Source organism: Alligator mississippiensis, chromosome 4, assembly GCF_030867095.1.
Source record: "Alligator mississippiensis isolate rAllMis1 chromosome 4, rAllMis1, whole genome shotgun sequence".
Lineage (NCBI taxonomy): Eukaryota > Metazoa > Chordata > Crocodylia > Alligatoridae > Alligator > Alligator mississippiensis.
The window spans coordinates 6196620-6223316 of record NC_081827.1 but is presented as its reverse complement, the minus strand read 5'-3'; the positions used below and the strand labels follow the sequence as shown (position 1 = coordinate 6223316).

The 26697-nt window shown below is 45.5% G+C and overlaps 1 protein-coding gene across 2 annotated transcripts in view; it reads left to right on the top strand.

Moving 5' to 3' along the window:
* NET1 (neuroepithelial cell transforming 1) overlaps positions 1-26308 on the top strand; it is an 81215-nt gene extending 54907 nt beyond the window's left edge. Inside the window, exons 3-12 of one of the 2 annotated variants that reach the window (XM_059725727.1) lie at positions 2642-2701; positions 18523-18630; positions 19541-19708; positions 20709-20771; positions 21231-21327; positions 21454-21530; positions 22015-22272; positions 22531-22701; positions 23786-23972; positions 24324-26308. In XM_059725727.1, coding sequence (XP_059581710.1) covers positions 2642-2701; positions 18523-18630; positions 19541-19708; positions 20709-20771; positions 21231-21327; positions 21454-21530; positions 22015-22272; positions 22531-22701; positions 23786-23972; positions 24324-24727 — 1593 coding nt within the window. In that variant the 3' untranslated portion in view covers positions 24728-26308. Of the gene's footprint in view, positions 1-2641; positions 2702-13242; positions 13428-18522; positions 18631-19540; positions 19709-20708; positions 20772-21230; positions 21328-21453; positions 21531-22014; positions 22273-22530; positions 22702-23785; positions 23973-24323 lie in introns of those variants that run through there. The other variant, XM_006260375.4, reaches the window with a different exon arrangement.
* Positions 26309-26697: the final 389 nt, after the last annotated feature.

Below are 26697 nucleotides of genomic sequence, written 5' to 3'. Positions count from 1 at the left end.
TTAAATCAATCCATCCATTCTCTTGGATCCTTTTGTTAAAATCCTGGTTGTGTGGTTCAGGATGCATCTTGGGTGGGGGGAGGGGATAAAATCCCAGTTCCTGTAGACTTTCAGTGGGAAGAAGCTTCTAAGACCCTTAAAATTCCTTTGAAAATCTCAATAGTGTTGTTTCAGCCTAAGCCCCAAATAGTAGGATAATTCAGCGTTTAGAACATTGTCCAACATTCAGGGTCGGTGCTTAATCCTTGTAGTCTAAATCTATCCCAAATATTTGTGGTGCTCTGTTGTTAGCAACTCTGAAGCCATCTAGTCTGCCTAGGTCTATGGGTGGCACAGGGGGGTGGGGGCACAGCTGTGCCCTCCCTGCTGCTCCTACCCTCACTGCAGGGAGCTGGGTCACTGGCTTCACTCCCCTTCCATCCCCCAGGGCCAAAGGTTGTCACCCCCTGGTCTCCATCTGTCAAGGTGCTCTTGAGTAACAATGTAAGGAGCCTTAATGAGCAGAAGCTGAGCAGGTTCTGAGTAAGTGTGAGAAGTATTAATGAGACAGGGCAGGCTGTTGCTGCACAAATTAGTAATCACCTTTTTAATTTGATTTCAGTGTTACCTTTACTTCTGAAATGAATAGGATTGAACACATGACTGGTACCATTTGCATGAACTGAAATGGCTGCCTGCCTTGTCTGCAAGGACGCAAGTGCCATGCTGAGTCAGACCAGCGATCCATCTAGCCCAGCATCTTCTCTCTGACGGTGGCAGTAGTGGATGCTTATGGAGAGCATAGAAACTGGGTGCACCTAGACAAGTGGTCTATCCCCGTCATTCCTTCCCTAAACCTTCATTCATTTAGAGATGCTAGACCTTCCCTGACTGTTCTGTTTAATAGCTATTAATGGATCTATCTTCCATGAACTTGTCTAGTCCAGCGGTGCTCAGGCTTCCTGCCCTGCAGGCTGGATGAGTGGTACAGGACTCATTTGCAGGCCAGATTCAGCATGGTGGGGAAGGGGATCAGGCTGCAGGTGTGATCCAGTTACAGGGTGACCCCATGCTCTGGCCCCAATATGCACTGGCCCAATCTAGCACACCAGCCTGTGTCATCCAGGCCATAGGTCCAGAAATTTGGCAGCAGGGGAGCAGCAGTTTATCCTGTCACTGCTCCTCTACCCCCAAATTTCTGGTCCTTTTGAGATGCTCCATGGGCTGGATGATGTGGTCTCATGGGCCAGATCTGGCCTACGGGCCAGAGATTAGTCTAGTCCTTTCTTGAACCTGGCTATACCATCTGCCTCTACAACCTCTTGTGGCATTGAGTTCCACAGGTTAACTAAATGCTGTGTTTAAAAAAAAATACTTATTAATTTTAAAACCTGCCTTCTGCTAATTTCAGTGGTTGCTGCAAAGTTGTAGTATTCTGGGACATGGCAAATAACAGTTCCCTGGTCACTTTGTCCACACACTTCATGATTTTATAGATTTCTATCATAACCCCTTTCAGTCTCTTCCTTTCTAAATTGGAAAGCCCTAGCCTTTTTAGTCTTTCCTGGCTCCATACCCCTAATGATCTTGGTGGCCCTTCCCTGGACCTTTTCCAATTCTACAACATCCTTTTTGAAATGAGGAGACCAGAACTACAGTATTCAGGATGTGGGGACATCATGGATTTGTAAAGCAGTATGATGTTTCTTATTGTGTTTTCATTTTCCTTCTTGACAATGCCCAACTTTTTATTGGCTTTTTTGTTTGCCCTGATGCATCGAGCTGATGTTTTGGAGAACTGTCCACAGTGACTCTCAGGTTCATTTCCTGAGTTGTAACAGCTAGTTCAGAACCCAGCATTGTGTACATATAAAAAGTTATTTTTCCCCACGTGCATTACCTTGCACTTCTCAATACTGAAGTTCATATACCAGGCCTTTGCCTACTCACTTAGCTTGGCAAGATCTTTCTGCAGCTTCTCTCCATTAGCATGGAATTTGACTAACCCAGAATAATTTAGTATTATGCGCAAACATAGAGATTTCACTATACACTTCATTTTCCAGGTCATTGATTAAAATGTTGAATGAAACCGGCTCTAGCACAGATCCCTGCAAGACGCAACTTTTGACCTCCTGCCATCCTGAAAAAAGACCATTCATCTCTACCCTTTGCTTCCTATTTTGTAACCAGCTCTCAATCCATAAATGAACCTCCTTTCCAATTTCTTGGCAATGCAGTTTTTTTCTTTAAGTTTGAGTTCTTGAGTACCATGACTGAACTCGGGGACCATAACGAAGTAACTAAATAAGTACCTACCTGAATCCATTCAAGGTGCTATTAGGTGAATGTATTTTGTCCTCTATTACTTTATGGTAATGAATGTACTTTGCCCTCTGTTATTTTCTATTATTTGGTTCTTTCTTTAAGCTCCTATTATTTATGGTTGTGAATAAAAAAATCAGAAATAGGTGCTTTGGGCTTGATATTTCTCCCTCCAATGAACTATCACAGAGTTGCTCCTGTAGTTATTGTCCTCCACAGTTTTGAAGGTGCAAAAAGCAGGGAATCTTTAGGCAGGCTTCAGACATCAAGCCCTGGAGCATGCGCTTTCTGGAACAGGATCTAGTGTACAGCTATAACTAGGTTTCATTTCTTACAGAAAAGGAAGCGGAGAGAGAAAGATGATGATGCTGTCAGTCTCTGCAGCCTTGATTTTAAGGTAACTAAACCTTTTTTTTTCCCCCAGTCATACTATCAGTATCAACTGTTGTGTTGCTATTGATCACACAGCTCCCCAAAGTCCCCTAATGTTGAATGTCTTGTAAAAGAAACTGATATCCACACTTAAAAAAAAAAAAAAAAAAAAGCACAATTGCTTTCAGGAGATGGGTACTAGAAATATTTACAAATAGCGGTGGCAAGGATGATGACAGCCCAGTGTCTGTTTTCATTCTGTTGTGAAACTTTGTACTACTACAAGCAAACTGGACTTCTGGTGAAAGTTACTCATTCATGAAGGGAGGTTAAAATGTGACTGAAGTAAACATCCTGAGTCATTAGTGGTGGGGACAAGAAGTCTAATCTTCTAAGGAAAAAAAACACCCAAAATAGGTTTTCTGGAAAGAGAAACTTCTTATTGTAATTAAGATTCTTTGAGGATGTCTCTGCCCAGGAATTCTCCGAAGGGCAGAAAGGAATGTAGCAGTTCTTCTGGGAAGTGCCAGTGAATTCAACTGGTGGCTAAATAGACTTTTACAATTTATTCACTTTGCATAAATTCAAATTTACTGATGGGGAGAGTCTTGTTTAACCTCACCTCTTTGTATCCTTTATTGCTATACCTTTGTGTCTGCACTATTTGATTGGTTTCCCAATCAAATGGGGGCGATTGAGAAATGTCACTGCTTTGCTGCTTTCCAAGAAGGATCACCTCTGTCCAAAGAACTAACTAAGTTTTTCGGTGTTTGATCTGTCGAATAGATCCACTCTTCTGGACAGGACTGCCCTTAGATTTTGTTTTTTTCTTGGTATCTGGCAAGTGTTTTCTAGTCCAAAAAAGAGGAAGCATATCAACCAGAGCTTATGTCATAGCAATGACATCTGTATGTGGATGGTTTTTGTTCCAAATAGTTCTCAATTTTACATGTCCTTAGTTGTGGAAGTAGATGTGAGCGGTGGACAGCTGAGAGTTCTGGGTAAAAGAAACCTGCCAGAAAGATGATTTTAAAAGAAAAAAAAGCCATTCATTCAGCTGCACTGAAGAGAATCCCTGTGAATTAGGAGTTGTGCCTACAGCAGGAATCAACATCAGGAGAAAATATAATTATCTGTAACCTAATTGCTTCTTAATTGAGATTATCTTAGAGAAAGGGAAGGCTTAAGCCAAGTAGCTAGGTCACTCGGACCATGTCTTGTTTAACCTGACCTTTTACATTTTTAAATGATCCGGCTACCCGTAACACTCATTAGTTCTGAAGTCACACCTACAAAGTACACTCCAGTGCATTTTTAAACCCTATTTGTAGCTCAGCGCTAGCTACTTTACCTCTTGTCCTTACATTGTGTATTTTATGTACACACATACCTTTTAATACAAACAGACACGGCGTTCAAAAGCCTTAAAGCCAGCAAAGTCGCGGTTGCATGGTAACGTTTTCTAAAGCACCTAAATGACGTGGCCTTCCAAGCCTCACTTTTAAATGTAGAGTCTACAGTTAGTCTGTATTTGGGTGCATTTCAAATACGTTTTTCCGCTATTGCAGGCAATTGGTGTAAAAAATGTGGTGCCATGCAACTGTGTGTATCCATATATAGGGCTGATTCTGCCTCAGGTTGAGGGTTGGACTGGATGACCTCTGTAGGTCCCTTCCAGCCCCACTTCTCTGGGATTCTCCGAGATGCATGCACCCACACGGTTCATAAGGTTAAAAACGTATCATGATGATCTACTGTGACGTTTTGCATAATTCAGTACTGTTACCTGGTTTTGACACAAGGGGAACTGTTAGTCTGAGGCCCAGCACATCCAATGTGTCAAATGACACGGGAAAAATCATGCAAAACCCCAAAGCTTTTGTACAGATTCCACCCTCCCCTGTAGTTTTCTGTCAAATGTTGAATGGCTTAAAGTTGGCTTATATTAGGGATATGTTGAAGGGTTTACGGCATACCCAGAAACCCTTTGATCCCAAACTTTCCACACACTCTTGAGGGGAGCAGGGTGGGGTAAGCCCTCGAAGTTCAGGATAAATGCACAGGATCCCCAACTGTGTTTGTGACTAATATTTTGTTAAGAAAAACTTCAGCTTATGCAGCATGCTGCAGTATTACCCTGCTAACGTAGGAGTGCAGAATGATTCACTTTGAGAGCATCCAGCACTGTTTTCTGAAGGTGTGTACTGTATATCCTAATATTTATTTAGCAACCAACTTATGACCCTTCTATATCTGATGGGAGTAGATAAAGGGGGCAGTGTCTTTTGTCAGAAGCAAGAGGAAGCCATGCTGAGTAACATGTAGTAATCCAGTCTTGTCTGGACTGGAGTCCTTTAGTGACCATGGGTTACTAATCTTTGGAACAGGAGAATCCAACTGCTGGGGTGCCTAAGAGTGCAGCTTTGGGAAGAAGACAACATACAAAAAGTGGGAGTCTTCACTGAATTAACCATTTATTTAAGAACTTAGGTTTGGAAAGGAGAATCAGGAACAAACTTGCATGTATGTGACTGACTCATGAGCATTACTCAGCATGAATAACTGTAGCACTGTACAGCTGTATGAGCAGTGGCAATACAGGGGCATTTGGCCAAGAAGCCTTAACATATTCCTAGTCTTTTTTCTTGAGTGGGATGGGGTGGGGAAGATAGACAACCTGGCATTTCTAATATAGCACGTGAACTAGGGAATTCTGGGACCAAATTCTTATTCTCCATCACTTGCGATGTTTAAGTTGTCATTGCCGCCCTCTTAATTGCTAGCCCAGTGGAAGCCAACCTTGTGCCACAAATGAAGATCCACACCCTCCCCATCTGCCACTCCAGTCCCACTTCTCCTGGTTTATCTGCTGCTCTGCTTTCTGCTCCCTGTCTGTCCTGCCACTGTGCTGCCTGTCCTCTCCCTGATCTTCTGTGTGCCAGACTTGGAGGCTGCACATGCTGCTTGTGACATGAGTTGGCCACCCCTGCTGTAGTCCATCCACAAATAACTGGGCTTGATGCAGGAACTGCTGAGTGAAATTCTACAGCCCATGTTGGGAAGAGGGTCAGACTAAATGATTATATTGGTCCCTTCTGGGCTTAAAGTATATGAATAAATGGCCAGGGAAGGTGATAAACGTGAGCGCTCCTACTGTAGGGGACTTTGAAGACAACTATATGAACTCTTAGCAGATGCAGCAGTTTGAATTCATGCTACAACTCCCCATGCGTGAGTTACAAAAATGTACTCTGGAATAAACTTCGCATTTTTGAGACTGGCTGCTAGCTGGAGCCACGCTGCTATGAAAACCGACTGTCAACACATGAGCAGTATGGGAGCTTAATGCAGGAATGTAAACCAGCTTAGAACTTGTCCTAGCACTTTGCTATTAAGCCCAGTTTTGTGCTCAGTAATGTCACAGGCTTATACACCAAGGTTCAGACGTCGCATTAGTGTTAGCAGGACAGAGACTTGTTTATAATCCCCTAGCTTGGGCTCTCACGCATCTAGGATCATAATTGGCTACAAGCAGAGGTCTCCACCACCAACTTTTAATTAAAAACGGAGTGGCAGAAAAAAACTGCTGATGTACTAGCTTACTTCTGTTTTATGAAATATGTGCAATTTGCTTTTTACTTAATTCCATGTCATTATAGTGACCTCTCGTCATGCAGAGAAAATGCAGTATTTTGAGTTAGTGTGTAAACTCCCAGTGGCCCAATGATCTGTTGATGTCATGCCCTATTTTTGCCCCCTTTCAAGCGTACTAATTTGAATTTGACATGGAATATAAATATCTGCCACTGGAATGTTAAACACGGATCATTGACGGTAAACAAGTTGACTATCTGGTTGATGGGGATTGACTTCCTACTAACTTAAAAAAGAGATAAAGGAATAGGGTTATCTGCATGTTAGCGTGGATTCTTACTTATTCCAGTACGTGAAATGTTCTATATATAATGTGCTATATATGGTATAGTTTAAAAACAGCAGACTAATGTTTAGTAGAGGTTCAGCTTCAGATAAAGTGCCGGAAAGCTGGAAGTTAGTTTCAACAATGGAAACGAGCTTTTGATTTGTGAAATGTTATGCATACTTTAGTTGTGCTGGAGACTTCAAGTCAAATGTATTAAAATGCCATGGGTTTCTATTTTAAAAAAAATTGGATCCCTCAATCATGTTACATAACCTTTTGCTGTTCCAGGACATGAAGGAAGCCATAAAAGTTGGATTATCTGGCCCCTGTGGAATTGCCCCCAACCTAGGAGACCCTGGCTTAAGCACCTCTTATCCCAGTGATTGAGAAATGGTTGAAGTTAAGACCTTTGCTCTTAGGCTCTTCATAGTCAGAAGCGTCCTTTTGGAGAGCCAAAGGTAAACTACGGCAGCCCTGGCTTTTGCTAGGGGCTTCGTGGTCTTGTGCCAAGACCCCAATATGTGGGGTGGTATAAAGGTGTCTTAAAGACACCATTCTCCTATTGCTGCAGCAATAGGAGCTAAGAATCAGACTCTAGAGGACAAACACTAGTTATGTAAGTGTTTTGCTAAGCATTTGAATGTTTTTCAGTATGAAAAATACATGAATCTATTGGAAATGAAAAGATTGAATTATAAAGTATAAATTCTTTCCCCTACAGGTGATCATTCTTAACTTTTAAATGTACTTGCTTTGATATGGTTAGTTGTTTTTTTTTCCAGCTCCTACACATGAATCAGCTACCTTGGAGAGCATTTTTTCTTCACTAGATTATCCCCCCCCACCACAAGGTAGCTTTAATGGCAAAGAATGTACCAGCTATAAAACAGCTAGGATTTCAGCTAAAGAATTATTTGCAGCTGTAGGCCTCTGCACCTCTTTTCATAAATTAGTCTTGTTGCTTTTCCATTTTATTATGGATTTCATCAGATGATTCCAAAATCGTGAGTTATTGCTATTCTGCTAGAACTGAGTAATAGCAAAGCAGCGGTTTTACATAGCTGGGTAGTAATTCTGGTATTAATCAACTTTATTAACTTTAGGATTAAATGCAAACAGCCCCTTCCACATGCACGCATGTAGGGCAAAGAAGACAGCCAAGCAGCGTCTAGGTATTATATCACCATCTGACCTCTCCTGAATTCACGTAGATGATGGTTCTGTAGATAGGAAGGGTGGTTCTGGGGATGATGATGATTGTACCTTAACACAAATGCGCCGTGTGGGGTGATAGCTGGATAACAATGTTCATGCTGTTTATGCAGTGTTAGTGCAAGAGTCTTGACTGCTTAGACAAGGGCTTGGATTTTGCCCAAGGATGGCTGCTGCTGATAAATACCAAAATAGTTTTTGTATATAGAAGGCATTCAGGAATCAGCCCCTCCACTACAAACACATTTTTGAGAGCTGTTTGCATTTATTTTGTGGTATTAAGTGCTCACATCCCACAAAGTCCTTAATCCATTGTTACAAAATGAACAGTGAATAGGAACAGCCTGTATCTAGACGATTTGTCATTAGCATTGTGTCAAACAAGAAGGCAGGTAATGTGCTATAAGAGATGTTCTGTGTGTATCACAGTAGCTCTTTAAATATCCATAGCGCAACTTAAATGTCATACATCAGCCTTGAGTTGCATCACCCCGTTAGCATTGGCCATACGAAGTGTCATGGAGGAAAACATGCAGTTGAATGAGGATCTTCCAGCTGATGAGTCAGGTGCTAGGTAATAGATGGCAGCAGGTCCCTTTCCTGAGGGCTCTGATGAGAAATAATGAGTACTTACATTGCATAAAGCACTTTATATAATATGCTGCAAAGTGTTTCCAGATGCAGAACATCACATTCTAGTGCTGCTAACATGTAAGTACCTTTCTTGGTAAGTGTTGCTGTACGTAGTACTTTTCCTTTTTGTTCCTGGCAGTCCATATCCTTTTTATTTTGAGTCTATATTTAACTAGGTAAAAGGCTGCATTTCTGTTTTGAACATGGGTACATGATTTGGGGCTAACAATGTTCCTTGTCCCCATCCTCCTCCCAATCCTGACTACAGCCTGAGTCTCATTACAGGGTGCTCTTTGAGCAACTGGAGAAGTGCCAGACAGGCCATCTGGGGGTTCATCTAGACCAGAGGTGGGTAAAATGGCAGATCTGGCCAGCAGCCAGACTCCATTTCCCAGCAGCCCCTGCCCACTTAGCTGGGGCTGGTCTCCATTGAGACCCCAGGCACACCTGTGCTGTGATAGTGCTAGGCTGGGGTTGCCATGGAGACCAGCCCCAGCCACGCTGGCAGGGGACATAGGAGAGCAGAGCAGGGCAGGGTGCTGCTCCAGAACCACTGGGATCTTGCGGCAGGAGCAGCTTGGTTCAGAGCCAGAGCAGAGCTGCGATCAGTCAGAGGAAGGAGACCAATCCAGGGCTGCAAATCCCACTGTCTCACACAACAACATGCCCCCATTGCCGAAGAATGTGTGTATCCAGAGTCGGGCTCCTCAGTCACCTGAGGGACCCATCAAGCCTAACAGACGTCATCCTCGACTTCGAGGGACTGCCGACAATGATGCGTGCTGCGGGCAGGGGTGTGGAGTCCGCTGCCAGCTGGATCCGGCCCGCAGGCTGGACTTTGCCCACCCCTGATCTAGCCCCACTCCACCTTCTAACCACGGCTGTGCTATTACCAGCTCTGAAATTCAATCCATCCTGTCAGCTTCGAGGCTGCTGGTAGGGGCAAGGTTACCCGAGTATCTCTGTAAGCAGTCTTACTTAAGTGTGAACAGCTGAAAGCAGGCTGTCCCCCCTCAAGAAGCAGTAGTCATGCTTACCTTGGCTGAAGGGGATGACTTTCAATCTAGAACTGGTAGAATTTAGCACATGGCTACAGTGCTGTTGGCATGATTGAAATGGCTGCCTTCCTTACTAATAGGCGTTTTAAAAGGCATGTGTTTATTCAGTCAAATGCCCTGGTTACGTGCAGCTACTGGTATTTAACTTGAGGGAGAAACGGGACTGTGAAACGCTCTTGAACTGATCAAGCTGGACACTCAACAAAGATGTCATGTGTCATGCTTTTTTCCTGGGACTCATGTTCTAAACATGACAGACGGTTTTACTGCACTTGGGAGAAAGAAACTACCAACAACGGAAAAGAAAGATCTTCCATAAATGATTCAAGTGTTGTCTTTGTGTTTGCGGTTTAGAAATCCTGTGAATTTCTCCAACTCTGCTACTGGTATTTTACATAACACAACAGTCATGTAGAGCAGTGGTTCATAGATTGATAGATGTTAGGGGCTGGAAGGGACCGCACAAGATCATCATGTCCTGCCCCCCCTGCACTTGGGCGGGAAAGACTGCTGGGATCAGATGACCCCAGCGTGGTGCACGTCTAGTCGTTCTTTGAAGATCTCCAGGGTTGATGATTGTGCCACCTCTGGGGGAGTCTGTTCCAGACCCTGGACGCTCGAATCATAAACAAATTTCTCCTTATGTCCAATCTGAAGTGATCTTCAATCAGTTTGTGTCCGTTGTTTCTTGTCTTCCCCTGAGGGGCGTTGGTGAACAGATGCTCCCCCAGGTCCTGGTGTATACCCTTGATATACTTAGAGGCTGCCACCAATTCCCCTCTGAGTCTTCTCTTCTTCAGGCTGAACAGTTCCAAGTCTTTCAGCCTCTCCTCATATGACTTGGTCTCTAGGCCCCTGATCATGCACGTGGCCTTCCTTTGGACTCTCTTGAGCTTCTCCACATCCTTCCTGAAGTGCAGCACCCAGAACTGGCTGCAGTACTCCAGCTACGGCCTCACCAAGACGAAGAAGAGCGTGAGGATGACATCCTTAGCCTTGCCCAAGATGCCTCGGTGGATGCATGCTAAAGTTTTATTCGCTCTGCGAGCTATGGCATTGCATTGGTGGCTCGTGTTCATCCTGTGGTCGATCACGACTCCCAGGTCTCTTTCAGTTATGGTGCTAGCACTGCTGAGCAGGTACGCGTGTTGTGGATTATTTCTCCCTAGATGAAGCACTTTACATTTCTCCCTGTTAAACATCATCAGGTTTTGATCTGCCCACTTTGCAAGCCTGTCCAGGTCAGCCTGTATCCCCAGCCTGTCCTCCAGCAAGACCACGCTCCCCCATAATTTGGTGTAATCTGCGAATTTTGCCAGTTCGCTTTTAACACCTGAATCCAAACCATTGATGAACATGTTGAAAAGCCCTGCTCCGAGTACTGAACCGTGAGGGATGCCACTGGTCACCTTCTGCCACGTTGACTCAGTGCCATCTATTAATACTCTCTGGGTCCTGCCTCAGAGCCAGTTACCGAGCCACTGGACTGTAAAGTTGAGGCCGCAATTTCTGGTTCTCAACCTTTTTTTTTGTACCAGAACCCATTTGTAAAACATTGATGGCCAGGCCCAAACCAGTAAATAGTTTAAGTAGAAAACAGCCCACTGGCAAGCAGCTCGCAGCAGGAGGAGTGGGCAGTGCCCATTTCCACCCCCCCCCCATCCATTACTCCTTGTGCTGCTGGCGGCGCAGCTGGCGCAGGAGCAGCAATGTGTCTCACTGCCACGCTCTGCCCTCCCACACTAAGTCCTGCCCACTATGTCGTGGAGGAGGCTTCTGTCCACGCCAGTCTGCTGCAGCCCTGTGCCTGTTGTGGGTGCACAAAGTTGGGAGTGTACAAGCCTGTGCATCTCCTCCCCCCTGACACATTACCTGTACCCCCTCACTCCCCAAACATGTCATCTGACCCCATAGACTTACCTGTGGGGAGCTGCACACATGCACATGGTGCCATGTGCCTGATCGCCCTCCTCCTGCTCTCCCCAGCCCCGTGCAGGCCGGAGCTCTGCCAGCCTGCAAGGAGAAACCTGCGATTTCCCGCATTTTTCTCCTTTTTAAAGGAGATTCCCGTTTTAAAGTCCGTTTGTGACCCTTTCATACATCCTTGCAACCCATGAGTTGAGAAACACTGATGTAGAGCCTTACATCTCAGATCTGTCCTCCTTTCTCATACAGAGCTTCACTTAAGGAGCTCCCTGCAGGGGAGGAATAAATGAAATGGAGAGTGGTGGAAGGACAAACAGCATGAATGGAGATGCAGACCCTGGCTCTTGGGATGTGGAGAAGCATCCTTAATGTGTTGCTTTCCAGGCTGGGGACAGCTGGAAGAGTTTCATTCTGTAGTAGCAGTTGTCCCTAAGGCCTTGTCGTGGAAAAGACTTGCCGCCAGCGCTGTGGGCTTAGTCCCGTATCAGCAGCGTGTCGTGCCCTGGTCTTACCAACAAAATACACTCCCGGCAAAAGCAGTTGGACCTGTACCCTGAACAGAATAAGTCACTATAGTTTTTTATTCGCTGATACAGCTGCACCTACAGGTGGGCCCAGATCCTGTTCCACCCCCAAGACATCCAAGTGGCTTGTAGGTGTCTGAGTCACTAAGCGCGAGCCTCTCCCATGCTGCTAGAGCTCCTGGAAAACCGATCACACGTTTAAATATGTAATGTGCCTTCATCCGCCTCTTGTGCTGTAGGTGCACACAGAGGGAGGAGGAAGGGCACCCTCGGCACACTTGTAGGCCTCTGTAGCCTGAGAGGGTTTGACCTAGCTTCCCATAGAGATGCTATAATCATAAGGCCTTGTAGTGGTGGAGCAGTCTGCCACTATTTCTGTTGAAGCTGAGCTGCTGGGCAGGGAGTGGTAGGAGCAGCTGCGGGGTAGGAGTGAAGGGTGCGCTCCCCAGGAAGGGGAGGAACTGGGGGGTCTGACCCAGCTCCCTGGACGAGTGTCCTAACCATTATGGCCATGTGGCAAAATGCAGCTGGGACCTCCATCCGCCCCGCCAGGTCGGTCCTCCTGGTTCAGGCAGAGTCTGGAGGATCCCAAGTCTGCTCCTGGATGGACTGGGGGGAGCTACACGCTTCTCCGGGCAGGAGACGACGGCTTTCCCGAGCCGAGCTGCTGCCTTAGACGTCAGACAGGCTGGGCATGACCTGGGCTACAGGCTTTCATGGGCAGTAACCTGCCAGCCAGGCGTCATTTGTTTCTTTTCTGCCGACATGACAAGGGTTTGGGGGGCAGAGCAGTACCCGAGAGCGGCACACCCGATGGCCGTGGGGGGCTGCACGCGACGCTCCGGCGAGTTCCCTGGTGTCTGTGAAACCCGCGAAGACCAAGTCGGCAGGAGCGAGGTGGCCGCTCCCAGGCCGGCCCCTGCCTTGTGCAAAAGGGATGTGGTGCCCGTGCACCAGCATCGAAACCCTGCCAAAAAAAACCGACAACAAACCAACCCCAAATTCACGCAGCGCCAGCACCAGCGCCAGTCCAGCTGCTCAACAGCCGGCCGCGCCGCGCGAGCCGGGCCGGACACAAGGACGGCGGCGGGGCCCGAGCGGGGCTGCGGGCGCAGGGCTGCCCCGCGGGGCGACGCGAGGGCAAGGGCGGGCGCGGTGGCATCTTCCCGCCAGCAGGGGGGGGCGTGGCGGGGCCTGGCGGCGAGCCAATGGCACGCGCGCCCCCCGGCCCCGCCCCCCGCGCGGCCCCGCCCCCTGCCTTGAGCTTCCCGCGGCTGCCGCCACTGCCCAGACGCGAAGAAGCTGCGCGAGGGGACAGCAGCTCGACACCGCCCCCGGCCCGCGGGGCTGCCCCCGGCCCGACCCGACCCGACCCGCACCGCCATGGTGGCGCATGACGAGCTAGGCGGCCTTCTCCCCATCAAGCGGACCATCCGCGTGCTGGACGCGCACAACCAGGCGTCCCGCGAGCAGGAGGTGAGCTGGGGGCCGGGGCCGGGACACCCCGCACCCGGCTGCCCGAGGACGGGCTGGGCTCGCTCGTGGGCAGGGGATCCCAGACAGCGGTTGTTGTCTCGCTGTCTGCGGGGCAGGCTTGAAGGCAGGACGTTGGGGTCGCAGGAGCGTGTCGCTTCATCAGGGAGCCGAGAAATGCGGTGGTTTGCCACCGTGGAGCCTGACCGTGGGTGAAGCTGGCATGTCGGGGTCTTGCGACTCGTCTTTCGAGATCAGGGGTTTTCGATTTGGGGTCTTGCGAGGCCGGCTTTGAGATGGAGCGGGTTTCGATTCAAGGTCTTGCGAGTCTTTTGAGACCAGAGGCTTTTTTGATTTGGGGTCTTGAGAGTCGAGATTGGGGTTTTCGATTTAGGGTCTTGCGAGTCTTTCAGGATCAAGGGGTTTTTTGATTTGGGGTCTTGTGAGTCTGTCGAGATCGAGGGATTGAATTCGGAGTTTCAGACAGGACCCACTTTTGATGAGCAGTGTTTGAATTTCTTTCTCCTTTCGTACCCCCTCCGTGTCCTGCGACACTGTTGTCTCTGGGTAGCAAGGTTTTGGTAGCAAGGCTTAACGCTTTCTTCCTGCAGATTTAGGGCAGACTTTTAAAGGAACCAGTGAACTTGCATCTAGTCAGGGGATAAAATTTCTCAGAGTGACTTTGGAGCCTGCCCCACGCTTTGAGAAGTGACTTAGAAATGGTTCGTTTAGAGGGATTTTGACTCCAGAAGTGCCCAAAGGACTCGGGAGTCTTCACCCTAAACCTAAAAAGTCCTGATCCTACACTAATTGCACTCGTCCAGGTTGTCTCCTTGCCTTCAGCGGGGCAGCGTCCAGGAGCAGAGCTAGGAGCCAGTCGCAGGCTGCAAACTTGTTTCTGGTGTCCTTTGAGACTAAAGGATCCAGGTGTATAAATTACACCACGCACTGTATTTTCTTTGCTCCCTTACAGACCCTTTTCTATCCGGGCACTTAGTCTCTGGGTAAACAAGTAAGATTTTATTTCCTTTTAAAAAGACTTTGTAACCCTGCGTTATGTAAATGAGTCTGGTTGCATTCCTGGAGGCTTACTGCATACCTTGTCTGTTGACACAAGGCAAGACTACAGTAATCAAGCAGAAATGTGCTGCCTAAGGTAGCGATAAAAAGAGAATGGTTATTACAAAACATAAAATAAAATAGCCAATCTGTACTGAAACTCCCCTCGACTCAGATGACCTTCTGTCGAAGTCCTGTTGGGTGCTTGAAATATTCCAGCTTTAAGTGGAGAAACTGGGCACACGCCAAGCCACAGACTCGCTGCTGCGCCTCCATAAAAAAAAAAAAAAAAAGTTGCTCTGAGAGTTTGGGGATAAATCTAAGGAATGAGTTGTCTGGAATAAAGCCTTGTACACAGTCGAATATGATTAATGTGGTGCTGCGCATTAGAGGTTTAATTGTTGTTTTTGGTTAAGGGAGTCAGGAGTGGCTTTCAAGTGTTTGTGCCAAGTTCTCATTTGCTATTTACAGTCACTTTAAGCCCTTTAGCCATCCAGCAATCCTACCTCTGTGCTTCCCCCTTCCCCTTGAGTCTGAGGAAGTGATACGGCTCTTTGATCCACCTTGGCCAAACCTCCCTTGGTCAGTCGGACATGGCCAGGCGTCTTACGCCAACTGCACTGAGATCCAGCAAATTCACGTCACGTTAATCTTCAATCAGTGTACAGCTTACCTCAGCCCCTTCTGGGTTCATACTTGACCTGGTGACCAAACCGCCGTTGGAATTGAGTGTTCATTTAATTATAGTCATTTGCATTGTTTCCATTTTTTTCCCCATTGGTCACTTTTTTTCTCAACGTTTGTACATGCACATGTGATCTTGCACATTGAATACAACACGGTAGAAAATGTCCCTTTTTAAAAGATAACAATAAATAACCTGCCATCGGGGGGGAAAAATCTATACTCAAACCGGGCATTTTAATTGCTTTCACACTTGAAAGCAGCCACTTGGCACTTGATCTTTTTTGTAGTGTGGCGATTTGTACCCAGAAAGGAAAGTCCGTTGAAAGTCTGTCTCAAAACTCGTGGTAGAGGTGATGCCTATTATTAGACCAACTAGATTTTTGCCCCCCAAAAATATTTTAATTGCAAGCTTTCAGGCACAAGCACCCTTCTTCAGGCATCTTGCTTTCATCCTGCAAGCAAAGATTTAGACAGGATTTTTTTTTTTTTTTTAAACAAAGAAGACCTCCTCGAAAAACTGGTTTTTCAAGTGGAAACGGTGGTTAGCAGTTAACTGTTTGCAGCATTGACACTTAACAGAAAGTTGAGACAAGTTCAACAAAAGCTAACTTTGTTCTAGTAAGTAATTTGTTTTAATGTAATTTGGCTTGCTTTTAGTTAGCCTAGATTTCTGTATGGGGGATTATCCCTAGTGTACACCCCTCATTTCAATAGTTTTACACCCAGGACAAACTTCACCTGATGTGGAATAGCAGGTTAAACCCAAAGCTGCCATGAAGGCAGGAGAAAACTCCTAGGACACAGTGCAGCACTCTGGAGGATTTTGCTCAACTAATGTTGTGGCTTACGAGGTCTTTTGAATTCCTTAGGGGAGCAAAGTCTGCACAGGGCAAACTTCCTAGTGGTGTTGCTTAACTCATGGGAGTTGGTTGTTCGAAACACTATCTTCCTTAAGGCAAAGGAGCGCTCTGAGCCGTATGTTCCCCAGCCCCCTCTCTTGTTAAGCAAGAGGAGAACTTTTCACTCCGTGCTGGTATTTGCATCTCTTATTCCGGATCACCGTAGCTGTTCTGAAGAGCGGCAATTTATAAATCCATTCAGACAGGGAGCCCCTTTGTACTGTCGGTCGCACACGGAGGGGATTGCCTTCTGCCAGGCTTGTGCATATGCATGTGTCACTTCAGTCCTGCACAGATGTGCTGCAAAGGCATTCACACATGTCCATTAGTGCCTGGAGCATGGCATTGTATCTCATATCTGCAAAGCCCGCTCCTTTGACCTCTGAACAGAGTGAGCTGAGAAATATCGCGCAAGCATCCTATCCCGAGCACTGGGATTTCTTCCACTATTAATCTCGGTGTCATATATGTTTATTTATTTTTTCTGTTTGGTCTATTTATATAGCCATTCTTGGCAGATCTGGATGTGATTTATGTCTGTTTAAATCCTGCTCTCGTCCTGATTTAGTTCATGAGCCTTTCTTGGCTTGCGCCTCCTTGTTTTAGTAACTCGACATGCAAAATAAACCTTGTCCCTCTCCGTTCCATTCAGAACTTTCTGTCCTTCGCTTCACCTCCAGACGCATCCCTTTGCAGATGGATTCTGTGCCCTTAGTGCCGTGGTTAACGGGTCTTCCCTTGACTAGATGTGCCTAGCATAAATGAAATGATACTCAGTGTCCTAGCCTTAATATCATTGTGTTTTTTCTTTGCAGCTCTTTCTCCAAACCTATAATATCCAAATAGTTTTGAAATTTTTCAGCCATGGCACATGTAGAAGATAGTCTCAGACATCCCTAGCCCTGTACTGAGCTATCCTTTCATCCTATATTTGAAACCTCTGTTAATCAAGGAATTGTGGCTTTATTTCCCCTCCAGCTCTGAAGACTTCATTCATAGCATCTCCTAAATTTGGGTCTTGGTCACTGCATCTAAGAACACAAGGCCGCTATTCACAGTGTGGCCCAAGCCCGATTCTCATTTGCGCAGGTTTTGCCCTTTCTGATTCTTCCCCATGCAAATGATCTGAATCCAGCTCCATATGGCCCTTTTCCCCCTTCTGAGGTTTTGTCATTACTCTTGCCGCACAGAAGCAAAGGCTTCATGTGCCTTTCACTACTGTCTTTCACGGAAGCAGGGAAGATGCCAAGGGTCAGCTGGTTTAACCTCCTACATAGACGCAGGATTCACTTGGCCATCTGAAACGGAAAGTGGACACAGTAGGGACCTCTGTCTCCAGCTATTATGTCATCGTCTCATTCCCCACCTTTTTTTTTTCTTTTTCCTTCTACTACTTAATAGGGGAGAATCCATCATTAACTGGGGATGGCTGATAATCCCTTGTTAATGTGCCTAATGAGGGCAACTCATTGTTCGCCCAAAGCTTCGCGTGAAACCATCTAACCATTGCGCTAGGAAAGGGCATCGAGGTACATCTCTGCACCTGTGGCGGGTTCCAAGGCTCTGGAGATCAGTTGCTTGGAAGTAGTATCTTTTAATTGCATCACAATACTTTACCTGCCCTTGGTTTTTCTTACTTCCCACCCTTCCTTATCTCTGGTTGTGCTTGCTTTCCCATTAGCAATTTCCATATAATGTTCATTATGCACGGCACTTACTGTAGCTTGACACTTGCATTTGTTAAGGGCCTGTAGCCTCCAACAGACCAATGACTCCCCATTCACGGAGGTGCATCAGTTGGAACAGAGCTTAAGGTTGATGGACTACTCTCACCCCACATACAAAAGCATCAGCTTTGAAGCGATAGAGGCCACAGTCCTTTAGGAAAAGGCAGACTCCTAGATTGAAGCATCCCTTTGTATTTCCACATACTTCACTGGAATGTCGAGCATGCTGTATATTTGCCGTATGCTAGATTAGCTACTTGCAACTGTCTTGGGCTCTGGCTGTTCTTTGTGCCTTCTGTCTCTGGAGTGAAATAAAAGGGGGAAAGCATGTTCTGTGAGGGAACAGACACAAAATTCTTGCGCGTAGTAATGGCAGATCCTCAGCTGTGTACGTCTGCCAGGGCCTCATCAAAGGGCTGATGACAGGTCCTACCGGGATCTGCTCAAGTGTCTCTAGTACATTACTGTCCAGAAGCGAACTGGAGCCGCACTGTCTTGGAGAGGCACTGTGCAAAAATACTTACAGGTGTTATGATCGTCACAATCTGTATTGTCCCTGCTTCTCGCAAGACTACACTTAGGTTCAGACAAATAACTCCTGCTGCAGCTACTTCAGCACACTGTTTAGAGGCACAAACTGGTTTTTCCAGCCTTCGCAACATTGACCAATCTAAATCCCAACCACACTCAGTACAACTTGTTCTGTTTTGTTTTTTTTGTTTGCAGGAGCCCAGCAATAAGCGAGTTCGACCTCTAGCTCGGGTGACGTCCTTGGCAAACTTGATCTCTCCTGTAAGAAATGGTGCAGTTCGACGCTTTGGTCAGACAATACAGGTAAGACCAAGCACAGGGTTCTCTCTTTGTGGAGTGGGGATATGCACCTATAAGCAGTTGGACTGATCCCAGAATTTCAGGGTCTCTTGGGAATTTGACCCATGCCAAGTCTAAGCATGGAGAAGAGTTGCAGGTTCCCAAGGGTCTTCTGGTTCAAAGGCTGTATCGTCACTGAGACGCTCTTATCAAGCATGTGTATGTCCTACAAGGAGAAGCCCCTCCAGAGCTTCTGAACTGTGGAGAATGTGCAGAGTGAGGCTGAGTTAACTAATAGCTGCTTTCTGTTGGCCTCCAATTGGTAGTATAGACACAGCTTGACGTTTAACCACTGGAAAAGAATGAGCCGTTTCAAGTAGGGAGAGTCGCATGATACACAAATGCCTTATGGCAGTATGTGAGGTACATGATACGTATGATCCTGTGCATGCCAATATGAAGGCAAGCAATGTTCTTTGGGTAGATATGATATCTTGTATTAGACCAATTAAAATAGCCTTAGTTGGTCTAATAAAAGATATCATATCTACCCAAAGAACATTGCCTGCCTATGTCCTTAGAGGAACACGGCTACAACCAACAACCCTGCAAATGTGAAGGGACACTTGTTTGCAGTTTTTCTTCATAGGAAAGTGGCACCGAAAAAGTCTGTTCTTATAACATGCTACCCTAAATGTGCAGCTCAGATCAAATTCATGTTTGGGTTGCAATGACATCGAACACTAGAACAGAATTCAAGTATTTCCATCTATAAGCTCCGGTGACATTAGCAAATTAAAGTCTTGACTAAGGCACAACTTGTACAACTTGCGGTAGAAGAGGGACAAAGGGATTGGGAGCAGCAAATGAAAAACTTGTGGTACACTTGAAGTGCTGGAACCAAACCTTTTTATTCACTTTTCTTCCCCACCAGTCATTTGCCCTCCGTGGTGACAGCAAGTCCCCTGGCTTTGCCCAGAAGTTATGTAGCAGGTCGGCTGCTCCCACACCACCAAAGAGAAGAAACAGCGTGCTTTGGTCCGAGACATTAGATGTTAACATGAAGGAGACTCTGAGCACCAAAGAAATCAAGCGCCAGGAGGTAAACTGTTGATCAAGATGCCCTCCTTTCTTCTGGCTTGTGGAGGAGGATGGAGATGAAGGGGCAGGAAAGAGGAGAAAACTATATCATGCTTATTCATATATCACACGCACCCTGTTTTTAGAAGAAAGAGCAAAAGAAAAAAGGTTTTTCCTTTTAAACAAACTTCTCCAAAACAGCTCTTTTGTTTAAGAGCTGTTTAAAAGCCCTGATTTTTTCAATCATTAATTTTAAGGAACGGGTGAATGTGGGATGTGGATAAATGTACAGTTTTACTTCTAGAAAAATAATCCATCCAGGTTGACCTTTTGAACATATAGGCCTCTCTGCAGCGATTACAGGTTCTGTGTGCCAAACTCAGCACTTTAAATGAGACTGGCCTTTTTTTCTTTTATGAGGCTTGAACTTGGCACCTCTGGGGTTGAACACACACAGTCATTAGTCACTTCTGAAAATGAAGACCAAACTGTTCTTTCCTATCTAAGAAGGGTCTTCTTCCTCCTGAAAGGACTTAGCAGTTGGCTAAGTGCCAAACAGTGAAAACTTTATCGCTTGGTTCTCTGAAAAATGTATTGAGGAAGCAGAAACTGAGAAAAGGTAATAAACTGAGGGATTTGACCTGCAGGTAAATTGCTGCACTTTGGCTGTAGAAGTCCATGATGAAAAAATATTTGACTTGGCTAGTGTGAAAGCATCAAAGCTTTCACACATTTGCAAGTAGTTTGACTTTCTCAGCACTGAGGAAGCAAGGATTTATTCTGGCCTGTCAGACCCAAGGGCCTTGCAGCAGTTCAAACAGCAAAACCTTTTTTTGGTCTTCAGACCCTGGAGGGATTTAATAATCTCTCTTGGTCCCCCTTAGCAGCTTTGATCAGAAACAAGGCCACAAGTTATAACTTAGAAGTGTGTCTTTCAAAGAACAGCTAGAATGAAAGCGCTGATTTGCTATATACTTAAGAAAAAAGGACTCAAAATATCTTTTCTTCTCTCTTTCTCACAGGCAATATATGAACTGTCCAGGGGAGAACAGGATTTAATCGAAGATCTTAAGCTTGCCAGAAAGGTGAGTGGTTTTTTTTTCCTTGCAGTTGAAGACCACATCCGATATCCTCGGGGCATCTTTGCACTCACACACAGTCCTGCGGTAGTTTTACTAGATATTTTTTGCCTGATTTTGCTGTGCAATTGAATATTCTGTTCCGATATCATAGCACCCCCAGAATATTTCAAATGCTCTTTTCTACATAAGAAAATCAGCTCGAGCACTTAAAATTTCTTAGCTTTTATCGTTCTGGTATCTGTTATCTATAGATATTTGGTATACAGATACCAGATCTGTAGGTATCTGGTATTTTGTGGTTCTGCTATCATTGACACCCATCAGAGTCAGTGAAACAGCCAGCAAGTGCTTAATCAGTCCTGTGCTGCACATAAGACGCATGGGTATTTGGGGGAAAATACAGTGCCCTGCTATTACTTTGTTTAGACTGTGATATAATTCGGCACCAATCTTCTTCCGTAGGCTTATCATGACCCCATGTTGAAGCTGTCTATCATGTCAGAGGAGGAACTGACTCACATATTTGGGGACTTGGATTCATATATCCCTCTCCATGAAGGTAAGAGCAGCAACAGTGAAAGTCTGGAGTTTGCTGAAGAGTACTTGGCACCTATGCTTTATTATTTCGGGCGTAAGCACTTCCTGAGGCACTCGTGGTAATCGTCATCTGCGTTCTTCATTCCAGACTTCTTGGCAAGGTTAGGAGAAGCAACAAGACCAGACGGAACAGTGGAGCAGATCGGGCCCATTCTTGTCAAATGGGTGAGTCCCCTTGGTTATTCACTCAAATTATGACTGGTGTCAGTCAGCTAAAATTAGGATACGTTACATGGAGCCACAAAATTCTAAGCTATAGAGTAACATGATTTGGTTGCCATGAGCTTAATGATCTGGGATGCAATCCTAGCAACATGCAAGTCATTGGGAGTCTATTGACTTATATAGGTCAAGGAAACTCTACAGATCTAACTATGCTGTTTGACACCTTGTAATGACTTCTTGATTTTTTTTGTTGAATGCTTGTTTTCTGGGAGGTTTATCAAAGAGATGATTTCAGGCGTCTAAACTTCAAAGGAAGTTGACGTTTCTGAATCTATCTTCCCTCGTGCAAAACAATGGCATTTTTATGCAAATTATATTTCTTATTTTTAGTTATAATACTCTGTTAAGGGGGAACAGTCTGCCGTGTTCATGTGCTCAGTACTTTCAAGGGAGTTTAACTAATAGTGTCCTGCTGTTTCTTTAGTTACCAGGACTGAATGCCTACAAAGGCTATTGCAGTAACCAACTGGCAGCCAAAGCTCTTCTGGATCAGAAGAAGCAAGACCGAAGAGTCCAGGACTTCCTTCAGCGTTGTCTTGAATCCCCTTTCAGCCGCAAGCTGGACCTGTGGAGTTTCCTGGATATCCCTCGAAGTCGTCTAGTCAAATACCCACTGCTCTTGAAAGAAATTCTTAAACATACTCCGAAAGATCATCCTGACGTCCAGATTCTGGAAGAAGCTGTAAGTAATAATGGTGATCGTATGTAATCATATAGCCCTCGGGCTGTAAGAAAGCTCTCTTAAGCCCTAAATGATGTAGGGGTATGGTTTCCCCAGTAAGCCCAGTTACACAGATACCACTCCCATTGAAATCCAATGAGAGGCGTTCCCAAGTGCTTGCACAAGGAGACCCAAGCGTTGCAACAGAGTTTTAAAACGGGGATAAAAGTAAAACACAAATCATTATGCAATTAAGTTTTTAACATTTTTATTTTCTAGATCACTATAATCCAAGGAGTCCTCTCGGACATCAACTTGAAGAAGGGAGAGTCAGAGTGCCAGTATTATATTGACAAACTGGAGTATCTGGATGAGAAGCAGAAGGACCCTAGAATTGAAACCAGCAAGGTGTTGCTGTGCCATGGGGAGCTGAAGAATAAGAATGGCCACGTAAGTTCTTCAAATATTAATGTCTAAGGTTCAGTCTGAAAACCTGTGACTGGTACTCTTCCTTCCACTCCATTCCTCCTATGTGGGAAGGACACATCAGCGCTGCTTGTTTGCCAGAGTAGGGCTGGGACCCTTAAGCCATCGATTCTCGTTTTAGAGGATGCTAGTATCACTAATCCAAAACCCATCGCAAGAGAATGGGTGCGATGTCCTGCTGCGCTTCAGCTTTAAGGAAAAGCCAACCGCTGATGGTGTTTCCAACCGCCTTAAGATGTTGTAATTAGCAGAAGACTTCCTTATTAAGGAGGCTGTGCCTCTTCCCATTAATTGAGAGCGACTTCCTGCTTGACCATTGGCTTGGAAGGGACACTAACATTCCCAGTCATGCAATTGAGCTAGCCCTTCCTGATGGTTCCTAGCCTGTCCACTTCTGCTCAAGCAAAGTTTTTAATCTGCTCCACAAATACCCGTAAGCATAGCAACGTCTGCTAGCAGCAGTGTTGTGAAGGCTGGGTTGGTGTCGCTCTCAGAAATAGGGCTCGTCTTGGCATCTGTCTTCCTCCTGGGTTTAATTTGTCAAGCTCTTTAAAAGTTCAGCTATTAATATTAAATGTCAAGCTTTACTGTTTCTCGTTGGAAATACTTTGCAGTGTTGGCCTTCTCGGCTGTAGCACTAAGCTGCTAAGAGCAAGAAAAATCAGATCCTCGTTATCGGTTGTTGTTTCTTTCGCTAATATTCTGTTTAGTTTTCAACTGGTAGCTCTGAGGAGATTTTAAATCTGAGAGCAAAATGATTTCCTGAAACACTTGAATCGGAGAATGTAGATACAACAGTGTAAATCAGAGATGACTTCCTCAAGCACAGTGGATTTATGCCAAGAGCAGAGTCTCGCCTTGCCGTCTTGAAGATGTCGCAGTTGTTAGAATCTGTGTGTTTTGAGAGCAATAACGGGAAATTGTAATGGGGTTAATGTAGGACTAATGATACATAGCCTCACGTTGGAGCGTGGGGAGCAGTTCTGAATACGGAACCTCGCTAACACAAGACTGTAAATTCAAATCTCCAATGCTTATCTCTTTCCAGAAACTGTACGTCTTCCTCTTCCAAGACATCCTGGTCTTAACGCGGCCAGTGACTCGGAACGAGCGTCACTCCTACCAGGTGTACAGACAGCCGATCCCAGTTCAGGAGCTGGTGCTGGAGGATCTGCAGGATGGGGACGTGAAAATGGGAGGATCCTTCAGGGGAGCATTCGGCAATTCAGATAAAGGTACAAAACCCTGGTCACGAAACTCGATGGAAAAAAAGGGAGATGCTCCATTTAGTTATAATAGCTCCCTATGCGCTTGCATCCTTGTCAGGTCAAGTGATGTTCGTTGCCCTCTTCCTTTTAGATGGCCACAGTCAAGCAGTCTTATATCTGGCTGCCATACATTTTTTGTCTGAAATGTCTCATCTGATAACTCGGATGCATTATTCTGTTGTCGACATCTCCAACTTCCTCTCCTTGGTGTTCTTTCATAACCATGGCATGTGAACACTTAAGCTGGTAGTATTAGAACAGAATCGTTTTAAGTCCAGACTTACTGAACTGACTTTTTTCCTTTTTGCTTCTCTTTAGCAAAAAATATCTTCAGAGTTCGCTTCCAAGACCCCAGCCCAGGCCAGTCCCACACGCTACAAGCCAACGACATCTTCCACAAGCAGCAGTGGGTTAATTGCATCAGAACGGCCATCATGCCCTTCCAGCGGACTACTGCCTCCTCGGCAGACCTGAAGGAGCTGCCGGAGCTCAGCGAGGAGTCGGAAGAGAATAACCCAGCTGCATCCAACACCAAGGTCCAGAGGAGGCAGTCGGCCATGTCTGGAATCCTTGAGATGGAGCTAGACGAAAACACCGCTGAGTGTTGCTCGCCTGTGGACACGGACGAAGCCAGGAGTGGGAAAACGCACAGAACGTTCTCCGGGCGCAGGAAGGCGAGAGAGAAGCAGCTCAGCAGCAAACGGAAAGAAACGCTAGTTTAAGAAGGAGCCAAAGGACTTCTTTGAGGAAGAATTGTTTATTTATAAATAACGTGTACATTTTTTCTTGTAACGTGAGCATGATGAGGTTACTCTGCTGAACAAACGTGTCTTTGTGTGTGTGCGTGTGTGTGTGTGTGTGTTTGTACGTGCGTGTAATGGCAGCTATTGGTATACAGTTAACGCTGTTGATCTGGAGTCTGTTTTTTCTGAAGCACGCGTGGCCACCTTGACTCCGACTGCGATTCAAACAGCAGTTCCAAATTTCTCCCGCTCTTTACTGTTGTTTGATGGCGGACGTGAAGGATAGACTTCAGGTTTCCAAAGCATTAATACGAACAGTACTTGAGACTGGAAGACATTAAGTAAGGCTGGTTTTTGGGAGTCAGCAGAAGTGTGGTCCTCCGAAGGAAATCCAAACCCACCAAGATAAGGAACTGCTGAGAGTCTGGCACTTTCACAATGTTGGGATCAACATTGTGAAAGATTTTTCAATTCCAACTTAAACTCAAGAAACCCAGTCACGTTTTGAACTTGAGATGCATGGTTTGCAGTGTGGTGTTTTAATTCATGCAACAATACGGCACTCTTGGAGAAACAGACTCCGGCTCGATAGGTTTTCCATTTACCTACTGGAATTTTTCATCTTTATTCGTTGTACATTCCTCATTTTAATTTTGCATAACCTGCCAGGTATTTAAGTTTGTTTTTTTTATTTTATTTTAAAATAGCTTCTTTTTTTCTTTGAAAGACCTCCTTTTGTATGTTTGTTTCATTTTATTGTATCGTGACTTTCAAACGTGGCATTGCCTTTCAAGTCCTTGATCTTTTTTTTGTTCAAAAATGTCTTGTACATACTTTTTTTTTTGTTTTGTTTTTAAAGCCTGTTCAAAACTTTACACAGTGAAGCCAAGCCATAATGTTTTGAGTGGGAAGGATAACTCGCTTAACGGAGCAGTCCAAGTTGTTTGACATGCTGACTGTAACCAGCTTGTGCAAGCTCTGAATTACTGAAAGAGAACAGCATTGGTGATCTGAAGGTTTTGGGGATGTCGCAGAAAGGTTGGGTGTAGACAGAAGCATTGATTTAGGGTAAATGAGAGAGAGAGAAGAGGGGAATTTTGCCTTTTTTATTTTGGTTTCAGAATTAAGTTTTGTTCTTACCTGGAACACGAGAGAGGACAAGAGGCAAACGTGAAGGCTTATTATTGTATGTCGTAGGTGGATGGAGGGCAGGAAGTGTGTGGTGTCAAATTGTTGAGAGGAGAAGCAGGTGGTGATGCATGACAAGGTTGATGCATTTCGATAGTCTTAAGCAAAGAAATGAGGAAAGGCCGCTCAATAGGCATCTGACGAAGCTTTAGCAATAGTTATGGTTCAAACAAAGTTGTCTTTTAGCTAAATTGGTAATGACGACACAAGAAATCAGTGCTCCAAGAGCTGCAACTTGGCTGGCAAGGATTAACGCGCTGGCCAGGAGTGGTGGAGGGCGGAAGACATTGTAAATAAAGGCAACAAAACGGGGTTCTCTGTAAATGTCTTGTACAGTGTGAAGTGCCAAGTACAATTAAATTCCTGACAGCATCTTCCTTGTCCTGTGTGTGCTTGCGGTGGCAAGGGGGGCAGGAATTTTAACATTCTTGAGGAAAATCCTCATCCCAGATTTGTAGCCTTGACACTTTTCACCGAGGAACCTTTTTCTTTTCTTTTTTTCCCAATGCGCTTCGCAGATCCTATAGATCCTATTCATGTTGCGATGCAGCTTTCAAGCTCTCCCAGTCAAGCCACAGTTGACAACGACTTAGAAATCTACTTGGGAGGAACAATAAGCCACCAAGAATAGACCCAGCACCCCTCTAAGGAAAGCTGGAGGGAGAGGCCGCATAGCACACCTGAATCCGATGGACTATTGGGCACTTTAGCAATAGTCCATTACCTGAGTTGCTCTGCACGGGGCTGTGGGAAAACAGTGT